Genomic DNA, 25,864 nt, shown 5'->3' on the forward strand with positions numbered 1-25,864 from the left:
CGAGTTCCAAAATAAGATATGCTAACACATATGTAAATTATATTTGCCGCAAAAAGTTAAAAAGACATATTGAAAGACAGATTCTTTAACAAAAATAGGTAGCAAAAATATACTTAAAATGTTGCTTCCACCAAAGAGTCTACACATCAGACTATTTTAATATTGAGTTGCTTATTTATAAATAAAGCCACAAAACAAAAACAGCTGACTATCAACAACTACCTATACTAACTAACTGTACATTAAATTTTGTATTAGCAAATATTGGTATAACCCACATACCACTGTATGTGTATCAGTTAGTAATATTGTTATCTACACACATCAAAAAACATGAAAGATATGAAAAACAATTTTAACATATATACATATAATTTTGACAACCATAAAACATAAAACTAGTGCTGATTACTACTAAGAGGGAAAAAAACCTTTGTCTTTCAAGCACCTAAGATTACTAATAAAGAAGCAGTTTCCATTTTTTAGAAACTAGTAATTACTTTGAAAACAATATTCAGAACATACCCCTCTGCTAGTCTTTTTACTGTGATTATGACATTTAAAAAACAAGCTGTCAAAGTAAACTATTTGTACAGAAGGAAAAAACAATCTGGGAAAGGAAAGAGCAAAGAAATTAACAACTGTATATCAATGTTCAAGATGTGTTCCAGTTGAAAGATTCTGCCACCTAGCGGCTAAGATACATATAAAGCTTGTTCATGATTAAAATGCATCCCCAGATTTACAAAGAAAAACCAAAATGCATCTAGCCATATACAAGCCACTCTGGGAAACGCTCAACTTTGCCTCCCTAGTTCAAAATAATATTTACAAGATTAGGAAATCTGGCCTATCATTACAAAGGAAATAAACTGAGCTCTGAGTCTCAAACAGATTAAGCAAAGATTTGACTGTGGTCTGTAATAACGGACTATTCAATATAGCAGAGATTCATATAATGTGATCCAATGGATAGAAACTGAGACAACATATGAAATAAACTTTTAATGGTGAGAATAATTAGTCATAGGAACAATTTGCGAAAGGCATGGTGGATTCTCCATCATTGACAATTTTTAAATCAACTTTGGCTATTTTTAATAAAAGATACAGGCTAAGAATTGTTTTGGGGAAGTTCTATGTATGGCCTATGCTACACCTGAGGTCACATTAGTTGGCCATAACTGTCCTTCATGGCCTTAGCTTCTACGAATCACTAGCTCCTATAGCCAGAAAAGAGAGCAGCCATATTCTTCTCCAACTATATCTCTCTAGTGAATTCTTTAATGTAGCAAAAGCATCTGCTGTGCATAAGAAAGCATTTTGATAAGACTCCAAAAATACATCTGCTTTCCTTTTTAAGACATTTATGACATTTGTACGTTTACATTACTACAAATATCTAAAGCGCAGATCACAGCTAACATGAAATTCAGTGCCTAAGCAAAATATTGCTATTTTAATGGTGCTGCGAAACAAGTTTTTCTATGAATAAATAATGTTTCGCATTATGCAACGAATTACATGAAGGGATTTTCAACAGTAAATTGTCAGATTATTAACAATTCCTTGCATGGATCCAGATGGACATAGCTGTGTAATGTTCATAAAATACCAAACAACACTTCAGTTATAGTTTCAATCTCCACAGAGTATGCTAGCAACGGGCAAACACTGCTTGAAGCAAGCCACTCATCTAGCAATCACGAATATAGAATAATGCCATTCAAAATTAGTTTAAACTATTTTGTTTTTAAATTGACATCAATTTGGCATGCACACACACACGCACGCACACACGCTCACACTTACTTGGTTCTAGTCAAGTTATGCAAGACTTCTGTAAAAGATACTCAGCATTAGGACCTTTTCCTGCTGGACTTCACTGTTTAAAAGCATAATTTTTTTTACCATCACTTTCAAAAAAACAACCATTAATGGAAGTGGAATTCCCACCCCCAGGATAGTTATTCAGGCATCCTGGCCCAGAGTCTCAGGAGCCAATATGCAAAGCAACAGCATGGGAGAACAAAGAAGACAGTCCAGGCAGGCAGCCCCCACTCCATTCGCCATTTTTGTCTGGAAGCTGCTCCTGTGTGGACTGCTCTTCCAAAGAGCAATGTGAGTCAGAAGTCAATCAAGCAAGCAGTCCGCTACAAGGCACAGAGCAGCACGGCTCTTCTTCAGCCCTCTAACTTCAGCGGACATTACTTGGGTGAGATGCTTTTGATTCATGATGGAAATTATTATTAGTAAAGAAGTCAAGATGTCACTGGAGGGAAGATGGCGAGTTACACTGTAGAAGACGGGCATGAGGGTTATCAGTTTGACCAGGGGTCGGCAACCCCTGGCATGGGTGCCGAGAGTGGCAATGTGAGCCAATTTTCATCAGCACGAGGCAGGAGCTCAGCACCACCCTCATCCCCACTGCAGCCGGGAGCTTGATCAAAGCCATGCAGCCTCTGGATTAACATAAAACCAGCTAATACTACCAACCACCACCTAAACAGTAAAGCTCTGCATCTTTATTCATGAAGCTGTTTGTAAGAAGGACTATTAGTGACTTTAAAAAGTATCACCTGCACTCAGACCCTACACACAGGTCAAAAGGTCAAATTCAGTACTCCGCCTTAGAAAGATTGTTGACCCCTGAGTTGGACCAGAGAGGGGATGCATAGTAACAGGACTTGTTCTTCACAAATGTAATACCACTATTCTGGACATTACATAAGTAACGGGTATTAAAAACTTTAAAAGAATATTAATTCAGCCGAAGAGATTGAGAAAACCTCATCTTAAGGGGCTGTGGGCATGGAGAAAGATAGAATACTGCTGTCTCTTCTCTCCTGCTACATGGGGTTCCCCACTGAACATGTGCACCTCTGCAGCCATGAGAATAAGTGCTCCTTAAGTTAGAAAGCTCACATTTAGGATGCATTTTTGTTTGTCTGTTCTTTTTAAATCATAGTGCCAAAACTGTCAGGAGGAAGTCAAGCAAGAGGAAGAGAAATGATGATTTTCAAAACAGGTTTTATAGCTCAGCAAAAAACTAATGGAATTTCAAAGAACATGCAAACAGCATTTTCCAGACAACTTTCTTAGCTCTGCTGCAAAAGGGAGGTGTAAAGTGTCTCAAAAAAGACTTTAAACTTACAGTAAAATGTTGGGCAACCTAAGAACAGCAGTCACTACCAGATCTCTCCTAGAAAAGATTATAATCTGTTATTCCATAATCTGAGAAACTGGACTGGAATTACCATCAGATTTTGCAATAGGTTCAGCACACAAATCTCCAACTCTCTCTAATGGCACTGAACTGGATGAACACACACAAGGCTTGGAATTTAGTAAATCTGAGATCCTAACCCCTGGGCAGACCCTATCTCACTGTGGACTTCAGGAAACCTCCTGTGCCCTCCTGTATGAGTCTCCCTGGTTGTAAAATGGCTACAACAACCTTTATTCACCTACCTCACAGGGTTGTGGAGAGGATCAGTACACAAACAGACCTCTAATTGAACACTGTGATAGGTGGCACTCATCCAAAGTGCCCACTTGGCAGAGCGTGTGTGCCTGCCCTCTCTGCCTGGAAGTGAGTCTTCAACGACTCAGCATCCATCCGAGTCTCACACAGCTTGTATGTGAAATCAAACAAACCACTTTTGGGTTACAAGTCCAATAGTGACCTCTCAGTGCTCTCCATAACATCTCTTTATCTGCAACTCTATCTTGAGCTCGCTCCTCAATCAGTACAGCAAGTCACAAATCAGTTCCTGGGTTTGAACTGTGTCTCAGCTCCTTCTGAGCATTTGCAATTTGTCTCTGCTCTGCTACGGAGCAGCACCTGAGGGCTCCCTCCCTAGAGGTAATATCTTCACCCTCTCAAGGTCTCTTTGGACTCCGGTCTCCAGTTGAGCCACTAGAATTCACTTTCCATTCCAGGCATGCCTCGAATTTCAGGCCACCTCCCCAGTGGTTAATGCAGAGGGTAGGAGGATCTGGACCTGGGCACTACTCAGGATGCCAGCCCAGGAACCCTCGAGATAGCAGCCATCTGCTGCATTCCTTTATGTTAGCTGTGATGCTGTTACAGTTCCTTGGGCCATTTTCCTGCAGATACAAACACATTCTTACCCTGACCACAGGGCCTCATCCTGATTGTTTCTGCTAGGATTGCTCTGTCCTAAGCCCTGTAGCTCCCCCAGCCAGGCAGGTATATCATCCATGTTACTCTAGCTCTAGTAAGGAGCTATGCTGTGACAGCTGGCCCTGCAGGTCTCTTTATACTAACCGGATGGGACCCTGATTAGCTGGGTCCCACACAGCCACTTCAGGCAGCTTGGAAGCCCTCTCCAGTGTTTCCTCTAAAGTAAGGACTTGGACAGTCACCCAGGAGAGATTCCAATGCCACCCACCTGATTAGCACAGTGCCCACAGCTGGCAGCATGTGTTCCTAATGGCACACTCATACATGCCTCAGTGTACATGAACTTTATTCCACACCTCAATGAAAAAATTAGAGAGAACACTGCCCCCTTCTCAGGGGGTGTGTGTCAGGTCCAGGAGGCCTCCATCAAGAGGCTCAAGACCTAGCCCACTCTGTCAAAACATTAAAAGGATTCTGAAAATACTAGGTCTTATTACAGGAGTTCAGTATCTATAAAGACTGAAGACATAGCTTTAGTAACAGAAAACTGTCTGAAAGATCAACAGTATGTGTTTATTTTACAACCCTCCAAAAAACTAAATGGTTTATTTCTCTCCACTCCCTCCATCTTTGGAGAGGCAGATTCACATGTAGATTACACACAAATACCCAACTGCAACCTGTCAAATAAGTGATGCTAAGCGTAAATTCAGACAGTGCCACAAAAAATAAATAAGACAGTCAATAAAACAGTGAAAATGTATCAGCAAAACAAGCCAGCAGCCCATGAAAGATCTACTGAATAACTGTCATTTACTAATAATCACAAGACAGGGGTCAAAACACATAATTAAACTATTTAAAGATACAGACAATTTCTGCCATCCATAGCAACTTCACAAGTTTTACATCAGTTCCCATTTACCATGTAAAAATCATTAAAGTAAACTAGGACCATCTCAATGGTGTCAAAGTCCTAAAATTTTATTACAATTGACTACAGTCTGTTGTCAAAAGTGACTAATAGTCCTCCTTGCACTATCAGACTAAGTAAAAAACTGTGAATAACAGTGGCAGCAACAGAAGCTCCTACTCTGAGTGAACTAGCTTTTAAAAACTCCATCCTAATATATCTTTTCCCTAGGATTCTGGGGGGAAAAAAATCACGTACAGTGCAACACATTTATAATTTAAGAGTCTCTTCTCAGAATGGATGAAATTCAGTGACAGCTGGAATGAAGCTGCCATATCATGTTAAACAAAATCCTTCTCCCAAGACAAAAGGCCTTCTCTCCCAGAACTAAAGAAAAATTCACCATGGCAGCATATCCTTAAAATTTTAAAAAGTTCTTCATAGAGACAGCAAAATGCAATAGCAGGAGCAGAATCTATTAAAGATTAATCGAGCCTTTGCTATCACAATAAGCTCAAAGCTCTCCCAAAAGCCATAAAAAAGGCCTAGATCTAGTTAAAAGTTATTAATTTTTTTCCACAGCTGGACAAGTGATTAATAATAATAAAATAACAATAATAAAAAGATTGACAGGTGCCTGAGGCTGCTAACAATCAAGATCCTTTCAGTCAAATATGCTTAAACTTCATAAATGCAGTGCTTTGGTAACCCTGTTGATGCCAGGATATTAGGGGAACAAGGTGGTGAGGAAATAACTTTCATTGGAACATCTTCTGTTGGTGAGACACACAAGCTTTTGAAGACTCTGGGTGTATACTCACACTTTGTCTGTCTCACCAACAGAAGACGTTAAATCAAAGTTTTTTCCTAACCCATCCTGCTTCTCTCTTCACATAATTTGAATAAACCAAGACTATATTGATGGAAAGGTTACAGATGGACACTTCACATTCTCACCACACAGGCCCTAGGAAAAAAAGAGATAGGGTTGTACAATTCAGAAACAATAAATTATCAGAAAACTGACAAGCTACTGAAAAACAAAGCCTGAGGACTTTGCAGACAAATCCTTACACAGACTCATCTTTCAGACAAGAACCTCCTTTATGGTCAGTTTCCATTTCTGGCTTTCCAGTATGAGCTACAAACCAAACACCCATCTATTATATATGCTCCATAGATCCAGAAGTGCTATCAACCCGCTATAAAAGACATCCAGTAATTTCTTGCCCATATACCTCTCATACAGACCAGAGCATTGATCAATGCCCACCATGACTTCTCATATCTCTCTACAAACAGACCCTCATCCGTCATTCCATTACATATCAGAGAGCACAATCAATCTCCACAAATCTCCCAGCACAAATTGCAAACTCCACCATTCCTTACCCATTTGCTCGTTCAACATGAACTGGCAAGATCTTTCGGAAAGGTAAACTAAAAATACAATTCATTTTAAATAAAGTTCATGAATTCAGAGGAGACCATTCCAGTCAGATTATTCTGGCTGGAACAACCCAAGGCCATAAAACTTCACTCAGTGATCTAGCCCAACACCTTGTGATTGACATTAGAGCAAGGGTGGGCAAAATGTGGACATCCAAACATTTCCCTGTGGGCCACTAGAAGTCCTGTGGCACACAGCAGAGTGTCTGCCTACCGCAGCCTTTGCCACACTGGTCCCAGAAGTGTCCAGCTGTCACAAGCGTGTCTCTGAGCATCCCTTGTGTGACGAGGAACAGTGAGTTTCCAAACACTGCCTCCACTACCCTCAGAGCTCCCATTAGCCAGAACCCAGCAAACAGGAGCTGCAGCGGCAGCGTTTGCAGGCATGGGTAGCGTGCAGAGACCCACTACCTCAACCTCACTCCCCAAAAGAGGTGCACAGAGTTAAGTTTGCCAGCAGCTGCCGGCTGCTTTCAGTGGCATGGGGGTAACCATGACATACAGACAGTGTGCCTGCCTGAGAGCCATGCTGTACCACTGGTCTGGGAGCTGCCTATAGAAAGTACCTTCCAGCTAAGGCCACTGCCTACATCTCACACCCTCTTCTAGACTCCATCTCCCTGCCCTGGGTCAGAACCTCTTCCCGGTTTCTAGAGACATGTTAACAATAAGAGGGTTATCAGGGAAGCTGTGGGGCCATTACTGGATGAGGGAGGTAACCCAGCGACAGATGATATGGGAAAGGCTGAAGTACTCAATACTTTTTTTCCCTTCAGTCTTCATGAACAAGGTCAGATCCCAGACTACAGCATGAGGTAATGCAGTATGGGAAGGAGGTGAGTAGCCTGCAATAGCGAAAGTCAATGGATGCGATATACTTTTACTTTAGCAAAGCTTTTGAAACACTCTCCCACAACATTCTTGCCCATAAGTTAAGGAAGTATGGATTGGATACGTGGGCTGGAAGATGGATAGAAAGCTGGCTAGATAGTTGGGCCCAATGGGTAGCGATCGGTGGCTCAATGTCTGGCTGGTGTTCAGTTTCAAGTGGGATGCCCCAAAGGATTGGTTCTAGAGCCAGTATTGTTCAACATCTTTATTAATGACCTGGATGAGGGGATGGATTGCACCCTCAGCAAATTTGCAGATGATACTAAGATAGGGGGAGAGGTAGATATATTGGAGGATAAGGACAGGGTCTAGAGTGACCTAGATAAATTGGAGGATTGGGATGAAAGTAATCTGATGAACTTCAACAAGGACAAGGGCAGAGTCCTGTACTTGGGACAGAAGAATCCCAAGCATTTTTACAGGCTGGGGGCTGACTGGCTCAGTAGCAGTGCAGAAGAAAAGCACCTGAGCATTACAGCAGATGAGAGGCTGGATATGAGCTAACAGTGTGCCCTTGTAAGCAAGAAGGCTAATGGCATATCGGGTGCATTGGGAGAAGAATTTCCAGCAGATCTAGAGAAATTACTATTCCCCTCTATTTGACACTGGCGAGGTTTCATATGGAGTTCTGCTTCCAGTTCTGGGCCCCCCAAGTATAGAAACCACGTGGATGCAAAGGAGCAGGCTCAGCAAAGCGCAAGGAAAATTATTAGGGATCTGGAGCACATTACCTACGAGGAGAGGCTGGAGGACTTGGGCTTATTTAGTTTGCAGAAGAGAACAGAACAGTGAGAGGCAATTTGATAGCAGCCTTCAACTTCCTGAAGGGGGGCTCTAATGAGGAAGGAGAGAGGCCATTCTCAGTTGTGATAGATGGCAGAATAAGGCACAATGGTCTGAAGTTACAGAGAGAGAGGTTGGATATGAGGAAAAACTATTTCACCAGGATGGTGGTGAAGCACAGGAATGCTTTACCTAGAGAGGTGGTGTAATCTCCATGCCCAGATGTTTTTAAGTCCAGGCTTGAAAAATGCCGGGCTGGATGATTTAGTTAGGGCTGATCCTACTTTAAGGAGAGTGCTAGACTAGACGACCCCCTGAGGTCCCTTCCAGACTTAGGATTCTGTGATTACGTAGCAATTCTACTGGGCTACACGATTACGTTTTTTATATGTATATATACACATATATATATGCTAATGAACCAGTCCAAATGTCTAGTTTACATGCTACTGTTTTACTTACCATTTGTTGGCTTTCTGCTTTTAATTTAGGGGTGTGTGTGAGAGAGAGAGAAAGAAATTGAAGTTCTTATTTCAGTAACATAAAACATTCACATACATCCACAGTTAAGCAAGTTTTTAATCCAGCTGTCTCCATTTAAATTCTCACTTTTTGGACAATAAGAATAACCCCGAGAAAAGGATCTGCTTACTAATCGTGAGCTCTCTGCTCTCAGGAGTCAAGAATTTTCAAAAATTTCTGAGTCAAGACATACAGAATGAATACAAAAACAAAAGAATGAGCTTTGCCCATTTATAGGATCAAACTATCATCTGTTTGATGATCTTCATCCACAAAATCCTTTTGAATACTGATTTTTAACACTACTAAACATCAGTTCTTCCACATGTTCAAGATTTACTACAATACTGTTATTGTGAATTTAAGGCCATGTCTGACTACTGATAACTATGACTTCCTCCAGCACTAGGTAAAGTACATCTTTCTTTTCATGCCAGAAATTCACTTATCACCATAGAAGCTATTTACATAACCTATAAAGAAACAACTTTTATCAACTGTATAGCTCCTATTAAGTCAGTCATAAATGCTGATCCACTGACTACTAACATTTGCAACAAAGGGCAGCTGATAACAGTTTGCTGCTTTTGTTTACTTTACTTCCTAACACCAGTCAAACAAAAGACTTTGACCAAATCCACTGGGATAAGGAACTTTTCATGCAATAAATATTTTATTTATCTCAATTTTTTCATGCATAAATAGTTTTGTCAAGATTGCTCTGTGTGCAAGTAACTATAACATTCAGTACCTCTATTACTCAACTGTCAAGTACAGTATTGATTTACTCCTTTTTAAAGGGATTCAACACCAGCTAATGTATCTAATATGAAAAAAAAAATAACATGATGATGTAATTTCTCCACAAAGAGAATGAAACAGTCAAAAATATCCACGTAAATGTCTGGATCAATCACACACATGTACAACAAAGCAAGTGTATTAGACAATATCATTCACGGTGTGGTAAAATTCATTCTGAAAGTTTAATCAAGTCTCACCCAGAAAGCTGGCAGCAAAAGAAGACAGCTTTTGTAAAGATATGGCAGCAACTTCAGTAGATGCCAAGAGCCAATGGGTTTGGCCTGAATTAGGACCAGGGCTGGCAGTTAATGTGTAAGTTTCTCTACGTAGCTCTGCCAAAGCTTTATAACTCTGATCTATAACACCCTGGAACTCTGGAAGAGGCTTCCAGATGCACTGAGTCTGAGTTATGCCAAGTTACATGATGTGAACATATGAGCGAGAAAGATGACCAAAGATGACCAGGGTTAACCGACTAAGTCAGTTAATTCCAAGGTGTAAGTCTGCTACTTCAAAGACTAAAGCAGAAGGACTGATGTGCCTCTTGTGAAGAAGAAAAGTTGTTTACTAGGTTGTAATACCTCACTGGGTATACAAAGGATCATAGAACCATAGAACACTAGAACTGGAAGGGACCTTGAAAAGTCATCAAGTGCAGTCCCCTGCCTTCTGGGCAGGATCAAGCACCATCTAGACCATCCCTAATAGACCTCTGTCTAACCTACTCTTTCACAACCTCCCAAGGCAATTTATTTCAGTGTTTAACCCCCATGACAGGAAGTTCTTCCTAATGTCCAACTTAAACCTCCCTTGCTGTAGTTTAAGCACGTAAACAGAGCAGAAGTTCCCATCTGTCCTGGTGAAACAGAAGACAGCCTAGCTTCATCTTTGAAAAACTACAGCACCAGTTCCAGCAGTCTCACATGGCAGCATCTGAAGAAGTGAGTTAACTCACGAAAGCTCATGCTCTAAACTTTTCTGTTAGTCTATAAGGTGCCACAGGACCCTTCGTTGCAGTGTCAGTTCTCATAGGAGAAATTCCACCTTCCATGATCAAAGTTTACACTCTTGCTCTTATATACTTCCATTGAAAGGAGACTGAAAAGACAGTGAGGTTTCGTAAAAGTGATTGATACAGGAATGAAATATTTGTTTTATAAAAACAAGGAGATAAATAATTAAAAATGACTTTAAAAAAAACCAAGAAGAAAAAGAAATGAAAGCCAACTTTTACATGGTCTAAATACAAACAAAGAGAATCTAAATTAGTCAGTCTTTCAATTACACCATCTGTGCCTGACACATTATTAAAAAAAAAAACAAAAAAAACAAAAAGCACGGAAAAACTTTGACTATCAAAGCCTGACAGTTCTACTTATCCATTTGGATTGTTTCAACTACAAAAGAAAAAAAAAACAAAACATATTTTACATGAATCTGATGTTACGCAATAAAGGCAACACAAAGACCTGTGGCACCTAATAGACTAACAGATATTTTGGAGCATAAGCTTTCGTGGGCAGAGACCTCCTTCGTCTGACGAAGCAGTTCGCTGTTCACAAAAGCTTATGCTACGAAGTATGTTAGTCTATAAGGTGCCACAAGTGGTCTTGTTGCTTTTGAAGATACAGACTAACTCAGTTACCCCTTTGATACTTGAAACAATGAAGGGTAAAGCATAATTTCCTCATTCATGGTCATGTGCTTTATTTGATGACTGAGACACACACAAGGAATTCAAGAAAATTCCTCACAGCATTTTTAGCATTTCGGATAATATTGTTCCATTTTATAGGAAAGCAGGTTTGTCATATCAGCAAGTGTCCCTACAGCTTCTCCCATGAACTTAACTCTCTCAAAATAATAGACTGGCATCCTGGATTAGTCAAACTTTGGATAACTTTTCAAGAGTTTAATGTTTTCACTCTCCCTAAACTTCAGTATCACCAACCATACACACAGAGCAAGGAAGTCATTATGAAACACAGAGGACTTATCAAAGAAGTCAACAACTGGCCCTGCTGAATTACTAGGGCAAATTCTGATCATGCACCATGATGTTTTATGTTGGAATAACCCCACTGACTTCTATGGATTATTCCTGATTTACATCAATATGAGCATGAGAAAAAGACTAATGTCAGTTTTTCTTTACCACAGCTAAATAGCAGAACACATTATTGCATTTCTTTGGTATGGACCAGCCACAAATAACAATACTGTAAATAACTAACAGATGTGGCTATTTGATGCAATTGTGGACAATTTCATCAGTCAAGTTAAGTAGTTATGCATTTCACGGTTACTACGTGATGTTAAAGTATTCTGAACCATAAAAGCCATTTCTCATGTAAGCCAGTGAGAGTGGAACCTGCCTGTAGTGTCTACTTTCTGACAGACTGTTTAGCCAACATAGCTATGAAAGTACTAAGTAATGCTGAAGAATCTGTAAGTTCCTTGTAAATAAAAAAAGGTTGCCTCACAGGAAATACCAGGTGTCATCAATTTAAATTTCCAATTGACACAACCAAATCAATAAGACCCTAGACTTTTACTAGCCACTCAGGTCAAGAGAGGCAATAATATTTTAGAAACCAGATTCTAACAATGTGAAAAATACTTCATGCTGTGATCAGAGTTGCACTGAATACTTAATGAAATAATAAGACAATATGAGTTGAAGGTACAGAAGAATGAAGAGAAAGTATATCCAATTTATATGCACAGGAAAGCAGGAAATTCTAGCTTTGTGTGGTAAAGTCCATTTTAATACAAAAAAATTCATGTGACTCCTAAGAGTCATAAAGAGTTGACATGTTGACTGGGAGTCAGATCATGCTGTAATAAAGCAGAGTTTCAAATTTAGGTATTGATCCACTGTGTTCACATGTTTGCAAGACAGAAGACACAATGACCATGAAACTCCCCTGTGTTTCCCATATATTCTAAAGAACAGCATTCTTGCAGCTATGGTCTGCATCATGATCCTGAACTGTCAGTAAAATGGCACCATTCGTAGTTAGAGAAAGGTATTCCAAAGAAACATTGCATGAATACAGATGACTATACACGGTACACTTAGGTATTTATCACTACAAGGAACTCTTTCATACCCAGCAGCCCCAAGACCAGAAGGTTGCCAGATATTCAAATATTCTGGATAAGAGACAGGTATACAGAGCAATGCATAACACTAAAGAAAAACAAGAGTAGATACTAAGAAATAAAACAAAAATGTATGCAGAGTATTTTATTTACCAACAACAGTAGTATTGTACACTGTAAACTTACACTGTATTTGCTGTATTTATTTTGTATTTACTTTCACTATATTGTACTTATGGAAAACATAACTAAAATTTCATCATCATCATCATCATCAATAACCGTGGGCTCAGATCCATTGGTGTCTGATGCCTCTCTCACTATTTCCTTCCATCTTTCCCAGTCCCGGGTGGAATGGCTTAGTTTCTGCTGACTAGCTCCGCACCAATCTACCACATCATCAATCTATTCTCTGTGGGGTCTGCCTCTCCTATTCAAACCATCCAGTATGCTAAATACTAGGGTCTTGATTTTCGTTTGTCGTTCATTCTGCAAATACGTCCAAATAGTTGTAGCTTCCGTTTTATAACCTTCTGCAGCAGGTTCTCTTTCGGCTGTTTTTTCCTATAGAATTCCTCATTGGTGACCTTCTGCATCCATCTTGTTCTCAGAATCTTTCTATAACAACTCCTTTCGAACGCCAATGTTCTTCTTTTCGAATCTTTCATTATCACCCATGTCTCACATCCATACAACATGCTGCTAAATACACACATTTTCAAGATGCCCAGCTTCATTCTTAAGCTAATTGCTTTGCTTTTCCAGATCTTATCCATCGCCTTCAAACTCGCTCTTGCTTTCGCTATTCTAGTTGCTATTTCCTTCTTACAGTCTAGATCATACGTTATGTTGCTCCCCAGATATGTGAGCATCTCCACATTTTCTAGTTCAATACCATCCACACTGATCTTTCTTCCTATTTCCTTATCTCCAAATACCATTTTTTTATATCGATGTTCATAATCGGTCCGTACCGCTTCCCTTCTTGGTTTAACACCCACACCATTTTCGCTAGCTTCTCCTCATCTTCCTCAATGATAACTATATCATCCGCGAACCTCAAGTTGTTAATTTTTTCCCGTGCACAGATATCCCTTCTACCTCTTCCTTGATCTTGTCCATCGCTCTCTCCAGATGTGCAATGAAGATACTTGGCGATATTGGATCTCCTTGTCTTGTACCTCTACTTGTTTTAAACCAACTTCCCAACTCCCCGCATGTTCTCACCGCTGCCTCCGCATTATCATTGATATCTTTCAACAACCATATTAGTCTGCTATCCACTCTCTATGACTCCAGCACCGCCCAAGTCACTTTCTGATTGATACTGTCAAATGCCTTTTGAAAAAAATAGATGAAGCAAGTGTATACGTTTTTGTTCTTTCGTCGAGCTTTCTCCAATATCTGTCTTAGTGCCAATATTTACTGTGTGGTACTTCTACCTTTTCTGAACCCTGCTTGCTCGTCTGCTATATGTTCTTCTATCTGGAATCTTAATCTCTCAGTCAGTATTATCATCAGCACCTTACCTAGATGACTCATTAGGGCAATCGTTCTGTAGTTCTTGCACTAAAATTTACTTACAGTTAAAATGGGGGTTATTTGAGAATTCTGGAAAATAGAATGATGGATATGAAAGAGTTTACTATACAATTATTCACATTTTATTTAGTCTCATCAAACACTTACCTGTGCCCAGGATGATAAACCACTGTAGTTATTCCATGTACGTAATGGCTGCTGAAGTTGAAACTATGGCTCTCTTGGAAGCTTTGGTTTGTTCCAACACTAGACCAGAAAAAATTAATACAGTTTTCGTTTTATACGAGAAAAGGTACTTTATTTGTTCTGACATGGTCCACAAGCATCTGAGTTTATTTTTACCTCACTAGGTAACTCTTCAGCTCTCCACGATAATTGATGACTAGCAGTTCAGCTGACCATCGGGCACTTGCTTTATATTCTAGAAAGATCAATCCAGCAATAGCGTAGCTCAAGTCTCCTGGAAAACTGGTTGTCTTTTACCAAACAACCCAAAAAGACAGACATTTATAGGCAAAACCAGAAGAAAATGTCTACACTTAACTAACAGAAATAATCCATACATTGCATTACTTCTAGAGGAAAGTGAGTTGCCGTGAACATGAATAATGTACTTTCTTCATTTGATATTTGTAGCTCAGCTATAATTAGTCATGAAAAATACTTCATACCAACTACTTTGCAAAAGTAACAGTCTTTGTGTAAGTACTTGCACTAGAATACTCTGTTGTTAAATCTCTGCAGGGGAGTGAGCAGAGGCAGTCTTTTGAGCACATACCAGTTCCACATGGTTCTACTGCATAAAACTTTATTTAATAAAGAATATAAATACCGGAGCAATGACAAAGAGCTCACTGCCCATCAGGTCAAACACTCTCACAGTTCCAGTGCTTTCAGCGTAGGCAAGCAACGTGCAGTCATGACTCCATGCCACTCGTCTCCACTGTGTATTAGGGTCTTTTGGCACTAGAAAAAAAATGTAAAAGATAAGGTGCATTCCTAAAAAAATAATATGGCTGTCGTTGTCATAGTTACAAAATAAACTGTTCTCAACTGTATTCATCTGTCAGCTCATAAAGTCTGAATTAGGACAATACATAGTTTTGTTGGATCATGTGAATGAATCTTACTGTAACTCATCCACAGTAATTGAAAAGCTTGGGACTAAGAATCTAAATTTTCTAACTTTTGTACAATAAAAACATAATTCTCAATACAGCATGCATGTACCATTTATATACGGAGGAATCTTTTTTAGAGCCTAAATACAGAGTGGTATAGAAAATGGAAGAGATAAAACACAAAGGGCTTGTCTACGCTTGCCCTCAACTTCGAAGGGGTGTGTTAATCAGGGCGATGGGAAACTACTAATGAAGTACTGAGGTGAATATGCAGCACTTCGTTAGGCTAATTCTCCCCTGCAGCAACTTCAAAGTGCTGGCATGCATGTGATTTTGAGGAGTGAAGGCACTTTGAAGTAGCGCAGGCACTTCAAAGTGCCCGCAGCTACACGCATGCCAGCACTTCGAAGTTGCCACAGGGGAGAATTAGCCTAATGAAGTGCTGCATATTCATCGCAACACTTCATTAGTAATCTTCCGTCACCCTGATTAATATGCCACCTTCAAAGTTGAGCCAAACTCTACCTCAAATTTTCTTATAACACAGACACACAAAAACTTTGTACAGCGGTGCTGAAGAAAGAGCATAAAGAGTTCAATATGCATAGCATGCAGTTACCATTTTTGTCCAGCAACAATAACTAATCATCTGACCCTGAAAATAAGCATCCATTGGGATCAAAAAGCAGATGCACCTTCAGCTTTGGCCCCGGACCATGAGGTTCCGGCTCTGGCCTAGGACCAAAGCAATCTAATGTCAGTTCTTGTGACCCCACTAAAATAAGGTCACAACCCACTATGGGGTCTTGACCCACAATTTGGGATCCGCTGCCTGAACAAAAGTATGGTAACAGGTTTTTTGGAAGTGTATACTGCTTTAACTTTGCCACCACTATTCCATCCATCCTATCATCATACTGCATTGAAACGGCTGTTTTAAAACAACAGATCCTTTTCTCAGACCAAAAAGATGTCAGAGTTGGGCGGGTCATTTAAACACAAGAGGGTACCTTTTCGAAAACACCTTGAGGTCAAGTTCAGAAGTGATTTAGGAGTGCAAGTCTCACTGAAAGTCAATGAGATATAAATGCTTTTGAAAAACTTCCCCAATATGACAAAAGGAAGCCAGACTCATAGGCTAGAGAAGGCAAAGGACTTTGTATTCAAGATATGAAGCCATTAAAATAAATAAATAAATAAAATGAATTACTCCCTTCAGCTCCTATTACTTTATTTTTAACTGGGCTTTGATGGAAGACAGATGAACCACTGTGCAGGTGCACTTTAACCAAGACATCTGTGTACTTACTGTTGCCTGCACACTGTCTACTTTTTTTTGACATTCATCCCAGTACTGCCTCATTGTGCCCCCTCAATTCTACCCTTGCCACATCCGAGACTCAGACTTAGTATGCTAGTCAGGGTGGATGATGGGAAAAAGTTGGGGTGGGGGAGAACAGTCAAATAGCATCAATATTATTAAAAGATATTTCCTTAAAAAGCTTATGAGTAATCTCTCTTTTAAACAGAGTAACAAATAACATTATTTAAGAAACTTCCTTGCCATAAAAAAATTTGCAATTTTGCGTACCTTGACATTTTCCAATAATTGATCCAAAGTCATCTTTTGCAGACCTGAAAATCATGATTAGATGTAATTAACTGATTTTCATCAAAAAAATTAAAATGCTGCAGCATTTACAAAATAATAAAAAAATACAATAAGTACATAATTGAAGAATTTGCATATATTCAACCCACTTTCTATCAGGAAAACTGATTCCACCCTCAGACTGCCAAGGTGCTTGAAAAGATATTTCAGGACCTCTTTCTTTCCAGCCTGTGGACCAAGCACTTCCAAAGAGTCAGAAGCATCTCTTCCACCAGATTACACTAGCAACTGACAAATCAGGCAGGTACATGTGCAATACAAGCTCCCTTGAAGAGTAGTATTTCCGAATGAGTGTAAGACTTCAGCTAGTTACTGCCACAAACATCAACATTACATTCTACGAATGTTGACATTTATGATGTTCTTGTCTGTTTTCGTTAACAGTTTTCATACTCTTCTTCTTCTAACTATAGCAAGTTTGATATTTTAGCAAATGGATTTTTGTGAAGCAAGCAAACATACACAGCCTGTATTTGTTCTACAGATAAATGTTTTGAGAATGCTAATAAACTTGCCAATTAGGATGGGTTGACGGACTTTCTGGAGGAGAGAAAAGTAAAAATCTCTACATCATTTGACTCAAATCAGTATTATGTATATAGCACCATGAGTGTGCAAGCATTACACATAAGTAAAACAACAGCTCCTTGCTACAATCCAGTGAGATGACCAACACCACCATTTCCTTTGTCAGTACAATTTCAGTGCAAGAAGAGGGTACTCTGGACTTGAAGAGGTTAAAGTGAGAGATTACTTAACGTGACAAATAATACAAAACAGTAGAAGGCACTTTAAAGCACGAGCACTTTAAAGACTAACAAAATTATTTCTTCGGTGATGAGCTTTCGTGGGACAGGCCCACTTCATGAGATCAATACTAATAATGAAAAAAACAAAAAAGACAGAAGCAGTAAAAAGAGGAGATGCAAAGGAATACAGAAGCAGTAAAAAGATTATGAAGTATGCTTAGTGAAGTTCATCCATTTTGTTCATGTCTCTTTGGATCTTCATTTTTAAAAATGTAGTTTTTATATTTATGGCCTGTGTCTCTAATGAAACAGAGCATGTAAGGCTGCTGCTTTTAAAATTAATAAGGTCATTTCACAAATTCTGATGCTTAAAATAGTAAAAAAAAAACATTAAGTTTACCTTTAAAATTATAGCTTATAAATCCCTAACTCTATTTCCTCAAGATACTCCATGAAATCGGTAATGAAAGGATAGAGAATACTGAATTACCTGATTTCCACACATTGGTCCTGAACAACTGCCAACAGTTTACCATTACTAAAGGGGAAAAAAAAACATTTTACATGAAAATTGAATTATAATAAAAACTTTCATTTACGAAACATGGGTCACACAATTAGTTATTACTTTCAAACTCAGATTTTAATTCTGTCTTACACTCCAAATGAAAATAATCAGATGATGACAATTATTACCCTTTACTATTTGAAAACACCTAAAATGGTTGTTCCAAAGGAGGTCAAACACCACTGAAAGATAATTTTAAAGGCAGTAGTATTTGTAATTATGCCTGCTAAAATACAAATTAATCAAATATCACAGTTCAGGGTGTTAACTGATCCCTACTGAGGCCATGAAAGAATTCCCACCTTGCCCCAAAACATACAATATTAAACAATTACTTTCTAGAGGGAAGGAGCACCCTTTCAGAAGAATCAGGCATAGACCATACCATCAGTCAGATACCAGACTTGCTGAATCTTTGATCAGATCCAACTATGTCTGAGAGCCTTAGGGCTTGTCTACACTTGCCCCCAACTTCGAAGGAGGCCATCAAAGATAAATCTATGGCCAAATCTGGATCCATAGTTTATTTTTATCTTCTTCAGAACATGTCTTTCTGATAATTTTATTGATATCTGAACAGACTTGTTTTATATGGTAGCTCAACAAATTTAACAGTTATTACAGAAATTACTAGAGTGAGCTTGTTTTTTCCCTCCCCCCAAAATGTATATGACAGATTGTGTGTGTGAACAAAGAACACAAAGAAAAAAATGATACTCCTCTTACCTTGCAAGCACTAGATGCCAGTTGATCTGCTTACTAACCAGACGAACAAGCCCAGCAGGGAGGCAAAACTTTGCAGGACTGAAATTACAAGAATGTTTAAATTAGAATGTGAGATTTTTACACTTTACTGTTTTTATTGATCTATATCCATGTAAGAATACATGGCAGATGAATTTATTTCAAAAGATAACTCTCAACATATTAATCTAAAAGCTATTTTCTATTTAAAAAAAAAATCCCAGTTCCAAGCAGATTTCCAAAACTACTTAGGAGCTACATCTACACTAGCACACTACATCAAAGTAGCCTATTTTGACGTAAGAACATCAAAATAGGCTACTTCGATGCCTATCATCTACACATTCTCCAGGGCTGGTACCATCGACGCTCAACATCAAAGTAGCAACCAAGAATGTCAAAAGGAGCCGCCCCGGAAGGAAATGTGGAGCGTCCACACACACAAGCGCTCCCCATCAAAATAAGGGGCCAGCAAAGTCCCAAGCTGCTCCCTTAAAGGGCCCCTCCCAGACACACTCAGCCTGAACAGCACGAAATCCACAGAGTCGACAAACAGTTGCAGACCCCATGCACGCAGCATGGGCCCCCAGCTGCTGCAGCTGCAGCAGCAGCCAGAAGCCCTGGGCGAAGTACTGCTGCACGCGACGACCACAGAGCACCTCTTAACCCCTCAGCTGGTGGCCACCATGGAGGACCCCGCTATTTCGATGAAGCAGGACGCAGATCGTCTACACACGCCCTACTCTGACGTTGAACGTCGAAGTGGGGCGCTATTCCCATCTTCGGATAGGAACAGCGATTTCGATGTCTCGCCGCCTAATGTCGATTTCAATATCGAAATAGCTCACGGCACGTGTAGACGCAACGCATACTATTTTGACATTGTGCCAGCTACTTTGAAGTAGCCGGCTAGTGTAGATGCACCCAGGATGTATTTGTTTCTAAATAATAAATGCATACATTTTGAAAGCTTAAAGGAAATTCTGCACATCATATATAGAAAAAGCGTACAGATGCTTCACAGGCCCTTTATTTCCACAGAGATATCCTCATGGGGCCAGATCTTCTGATCCCTGGCCAGTTCTTTCAAAAGAGCTGGGGCTGTGTGGATGCTCTCTTTCAAAACAGCAGCTCACTCTTTTGCGCCTCCTTTTTGTGTGTGGACACACTCTTTCCAAAAGTTCTTTTGGAAGAGATCTTCTGGAAGGGCTTCTTTTGAAAGATGTCTGTAGTGTGGATGTAGCTTCTATGCCAGGGAAAAGTGCATACAGACAGATTTAGGATATGTCTACACTACAAAATTAGGTCAAATTGGTTAAGGTCAATTTTCTAGCACCTGATTTGATAAAGTCAAAGGTGTATGTCCATACTGGCACATAAAGTTGACACAGTGACACCCCATTAGTGTTGCCAGCTTCAGATTGGTCAACACACCGTGGGTATCTATCTGATAGTTCCTCCTGCCCCGTGGCATTGTGGGTTTTGGTCCCAGTGTGTGAAGGGACAAAACTGTGCTCCTGGTTGCTCTGGGTGTATGCTATCAGCATCCCAAGGTGCACTTCTCTCCTACCTCTCCTTTCGGAAGTATCTGCAAAAAGTACTTCATGCCCTTTTTTCATATCTGTGCAGATACACTGCAAGGCTAGCATGGAATCTGCACAGCTCATGCTGCAGTGTGTGCAGAGCCTAAGCAGATGTTAGAGTTACTAGTTTCTATTCTGCATGCTGGAATACTGTAAAATTCAAGCATGAACTGATTCAGGGTATTATTGTATTTGTTTGTTTCAAGTTGTGTATAAAAAAACAGAAATGCTTTGAACTTATGGATAACTGTGTTTGTCATCAAATGATTTATAAGCAGCATACTTAAGTATTACCCCATTTTAAAGATGATAAAACTAAAACTGTCTGACCTCAAGCAAATCCCTTTACAGATCAATAGCACAGTCCACAAATCATACCTATGGCCCTACCAAAATTCATGGCCATGAAAAACACATCACAGACCATGAAATCTGGTCTTTTTGTGTATTTGTACAATAATGATTTCCAGGGGAAATCTAAGGACTTCCCAAATGGGAGGGTGGCAGCTGCCGGCTGAGCACTCAGCTCTGAAAGCAGCCCCCCTCCCACCCCAGCAGCAGCATAGAAATATGGGTGGCAATGCCATACAATGCTACCCTGATTTCTGAGCTGCTGCCTTCACAGCTGGGCAGCCAGACAGTGACAGCTGCTGACTGAGGACCAGCTCTACAGGCAGCAGCTAAAAGTAAATGTGGCAATACCATACCATGCTATCCTTCCTTCTGTGTTGCTGCTAGAAGTGATTCTGCATTCAGAGCTGAGCTTCTAGCCAGCAGCCACTGGTCTGCAAATGCCCAGCTCTGAAGCCACCACACCTCCTGCAGCAGCACAGTAATGCTACCCTTACTTCTGTGCAATAACCTTGTGACGCCCCCCCAAGCAACTTATTTTTGGCTCACGACCCCTACAACACCATGAAATTTCAGATGTAAATAGCTGAAATAATTAAATTTAAAATATTTAAAATCTCATGATCTTGAAATTGATTAAAATGAGGTGTGACTAAGGCCCTATTAAACTCATTTCTCCACCTCTCTTGCATGGAATTAAGTGGACTTGGAATGCAACTCTTCTGTGAAATACAAGTATGGAAATGCAGTGAAAAAAAAGCCTACTGAAAATTAATATAACTAAAATTATTAAATATTAGCAAAGCACCAGCAGTACAGGAAGGAGAATTTCTCATATTTTTGGAACACTCACAACAAAGTGCATTTTAGGAATGGAGAAGAGTAGTAAGTCTCAGCACAACATTCTAGATGTTGCAGAGGTGAGAAGGGAGCAGGGCCAAATGAAGAAACACTTTACAAGCTCAACCGAGAACTTGAATATGTTGAACAGTACAGATAGCATAAAATCTAGATAGTGTACAAACTCAAGGAAAAGGAAAACCTGTCTTCTGCAACTCGAGGAGAACGTTATTATCCCTCATATCACACAGAAAATGAAAACAGGAAATACTGTCTATGGAGAGAAGTATGGTCCTCAAAAAAGAGAAAACAGAAGTTCCCACAAGCAAGAAAATTATGTCCTGCAAAATCTCAGAATGACTGGCATGCTTCACAGGGTCACTTATCTGGTGGATTAGCAGGCTGTTCCCAATTGTATCAAGGAACCAGCAAATGTAAAAGTCAACCACTCCAATGGGATTTGGGTGCTGCAGCCACTCATAATTAGGCTTCTCATCACAGGACCTCTTTACATAGAATTTTTCTTTTACTAGTAACAAGAATAATATGACCATCTACTTTCCTTCCAATTCCATACCTTTGGGGTCACCGCATGAATACTATGTCTCATTTTAAGGAGTTGGGGAACAGATTTTGTCTGCCCGTTTAGTTATGAGGACCAATGTAGTCAAAGTGTCAACACATGAAAGAGAATGTTGCACCCACAGAGCCAATAATATAAATCCATATATACTGTTTATGATTCAGCACTTTGATATGGACTAAGAAATATAAAAATGGATCCTTACAATTACAGCCCTGCATGGATACAAAACTAATATCTGGATCCACATCTGCAAAGTGATCCACAGATATCTGCATCCACGTCCATGGATATGGATACCCACATACATAAAGCAAATATCTGAGGATTTGCAGGGCTATACTTACAATGTCTTTTGATTGTTTACAGAATCATTTTTTAGGGCAGAAATACACTTAAATGGCCAGATTCTAATCCCTACTTCCTATTGGCAGCTTCAAGAAGTACCATGTGGTCATTAATTGGGTTCAGTATGACACCAATTTTCAAGTGAAGCAGTATTAAGGTGAGAGGGGTGTCTTGCTGGCATAGCAAAAAAAAAGCAACCTGCTAAAGCAAAAAATATTTTGATGAGGAATAATATTTGGCAAAGGTCTGATGTTCTTGTTTTCAATTCCAAACCTACCTGTACCAGATATGCTGAAGCAAAAATAATGCAGGACCTATGAAAAGAGAGAAGCAATAAACTGAATCACAATTTCAACAGCTTAAAAAAAAAAGTCTCCAAATTATAGTGGAGTATAGAAAGAACTCAGAGGCCGTGTCTACACTAGGGGACTTCGAAGTAGGCGGGGTCCTTTCAAAAAGGAGCCCCATCAGGACAAGCCGCGCAGCGCGTCAATTTCAAAGTGCCGCGGCCACCCGCGTGCTAATGAAGCGCTGAATATGTATTTCAGCACTTCATTAGTAGACTTCGAAATGGCCATGCAAATTTGCATGGCCATTTCGAAGTTTGGGGCTAGTGTAGACATGGCCAGTGTGACAAAGAGGATAAGTTTCATTGTTTAATACCACTGAGGTCTGTTTATTAAAAATGCAATTGCTAATGGGTTGCTGAGGGTTTGTATTTATTTCCACAGAAAAGGTAAAATAGAGTGCCTCCAATGAGAGCAGGAGGGTGATCAGTCAGTCACTCCAGTTGCAACATCTCCGCAAAAACACTATTTCCAAGACAGAAATACATAAACTAATTCAAACTGGATTTCAGGGACCAACAGACAAAGAAAGGATTGTTGGACAAATAACCTGGTAGTAAACTGATTCCTGGCATTCTTCCCGATTCAGTAAATGGACAGGTCCTCTGGTCTACAAACAGCCTCAATCCTTAGGGAGGGGTTGGAAGGATTTTGCCTTCTGAGACCCCATTACACTGCGTTGTTGTTCTGAGCAAAGGCTGTAATAAACTTGAGACCACAGGAAGAGCTTTGTGTGGGATATTGCAGAGTGTTCGCCAAACAGAGCCCATGCTCGATTTCTGGTAATATCTAGTGAACATTAGTGTGTGTGGGTGCTTTTATTTTTTGTAACACATTTTCTCTGTTTTGCTTTTGGCTTAAGAATAGAATGTGCTTGCTTGAGAAGGGCTGTGTACTGAGCTGTGTGATTACCACAGTTAAAGTGAAAAACTTTAATTACTCAATAGGTCTTTTGATGGTGGGGGACACAGTTCAGGCAAGGAAACATTCAACCTGTAACCTTGGTCAGAAGGGAAATAAGCAACAGCTCAGGAGCTATAAAACTAAGGTGGATGCACTAGCTGGATCACAGAAGAGGAATGCAGATGCAGTTGCCCTGAATTATTATATTGGGAACTATCATAAAAAGTATTGTGGTATGAAAACGAACATTCTTCGTACTTCTACTTGACCACAAAATCCCAAGCTTTATGAAATAGTAAACATAAAATTTAAACCTTATGCAATTTTGAAAATTTAATCAACAGGATCTTGAGAGTGAAAATTATTAACATGCATACATCAATCATAATTACAGCAACGTGCCAGGATTTTAAAACCTTGTTGTAGAAGTGTCCAGAAAGCCTTACTAAAAAACATTAGGTCTGACAAAAGCGCATTCCAAAATCTCAAGATCATTCTGCAGTAACTCAGATGCTTATCAGGTGCTTGTTTAAATTACTACGCCACATGAGGCATTATCTAGCCAGAAAACACACATACCTACATACAAAGGTGAAAATCATAAAAAGCTGTTTCCAGATTACTGATACATACTATGTGTTCCATTACGCTAGACCCATCACAATGCCAGACATAACAAATCCTGTAATCAGAACCCACAGAGCTCATTTAAGCTATAAATAGAAAACCAGTCAACAATCCTTCGGTGAAAATAAGTCATATTTACCTGTAATTGCTCTAGTGATGATAAATGATGCACCATGCTTTTTGTTGCCTCTTGGCTGCAATTAAAACAATACATTCATCAAGCTACATCTGAACAATCCAATATTCATGTACATACTCAGTGAATGCATGTGATAACCTCTCCATTCTTCTAGAAACTTCCCAATTAATTTTGACTCTGTCCAGTTCTACATTAAATTGCAAAAGCTAAGCGACTCTGTAATTGAACATTCAGTATGCGCTACATTGTAATAAAACCATTCTGATTGTGTAGGGCTATGTCTACACTGCAGCGATTTCCAAAAGCAGTTCCTCCAGAAGATCTCTTCAGAAAAAACTTCTTTCAAAAGAGCACATCCACACACAAAAAAAGTAGATTGGCAAACAATCTGCTCTTTCGATACAGACCATCCAAACAGACACTCTTTTTTGAAAGAGCAGGACAGGGATCAAAAAAATCCAGTACCATAAGGACTGCTCTTTCAAAAAAAGGGCCCACGGAGCAACTACATGCTTTTTTTTTTTTTTTTGAAAGAAGGCGCTCTTTCTGATCTGGGAGCAGAAGAGGGCTGCCGGAAGAAGAGCCATGTTCTTTCAATTTGAGATTGAAAGAGCTCATTTTGTGTGTAGATGCACCATCTGTTCTCTGAAAAAAGAGACACATTTTCCAAAAGAACTTACTAATGTAGGCACAGCCCAAGAGAAAAGGAGTCTCTCACTCAAAATTCTTGTTATGTGAAAGAGCAAGAACGTTTATAGCAACAGGTCCTATTCTGTACATACCTCTACTCAGTAAAAGAACTACTCAAAGACCATTTTCTCTCTCGTGTCAACCAAGCCCTGCTAGAGTTTTAGTGGGCAATAATTGCATTTGCATCATCTGCTGTTTACTTGATTCGGTACCTCTTTTTCAAAAGTGCAGCCCCCACTGACTGCTGTTAGCTCTTAACCTTTTCAGGAGATCAGGCCCAAGTAAATTACACAATGAATATTTCTACCGGACAACCTTTTGTATGTTAGTTAAACAGTAAAAACCCAAATCAGACTCTGTTAGTGGTATGAAAACAGAAGGAGTTTCTTTTAGGGGAAAAAAAGAGAACGAGAAAAACAGAAAAGAAAGAAAGAAAGAAAGAA

General features: G+C 39.6%; 1 protein-coding gene across 2 annotated transcripts in view; it reads right to left on the reverse strand.

Annotated features, from left to right (window-relative positions):
• NBAS (NBAS subunit of NRZ tethering complex) overlaps nt 1-25,864 on the reverse strand; it is a 353,016-nt gene that overhangs the window by 324,874 nt on the left and 2,278 nt on the right. For both annotated transcript variants that reach the window (XM_074991286.1, XM_074991287.1), the window contains exons 2-9: nt 24,732-24,786; nt 22,993-23,029; nt 18,993-19,070; nt 18,189-18,236; nt 16,869-16,912; nt 14,989-15,122; nt 14,499-14,632; nt 14,304-14,402 (exon numbers count right to left, since the gene is read on the reverse strand). In XM_074991286.1, coding sequence (XP_074847387.1) covers nt 14,304-14,402; nt 14,499-14,632; nt 14,989-15,122; nt 16,869-16,912; nt 18,189-18,236; nt 18,993-19,070; nt 22,993-23,029; nt 24,732-24,786 — 629 coding nt within the window. The remainder of the gene's footprint in view (nt 1-14,303; nt 14,403-14,498; nt 14,633-14,988; nt 15,123-16,868; nt 16,913-18,188; nt 18,237-18,992; nt 19,071-22,992; nt 23,030-24,731; nt 24,787-25,864) is intronic.

The sequence above is a fragment of the Carettochelys insculpta genome, chromosome 3, assembly GCF_033958435.1.
Source record: "Carettochelys insculpta isolate YL-2023 chromosome 3, ASM3395843v1, whole genome shotgun sequence".
Classification (NCBI taxonomy): Eukaryota; Metazoa; Chordata; order Testudines; family Carettochelyidae; genus Carettochelys; species Carettochelys insculpta.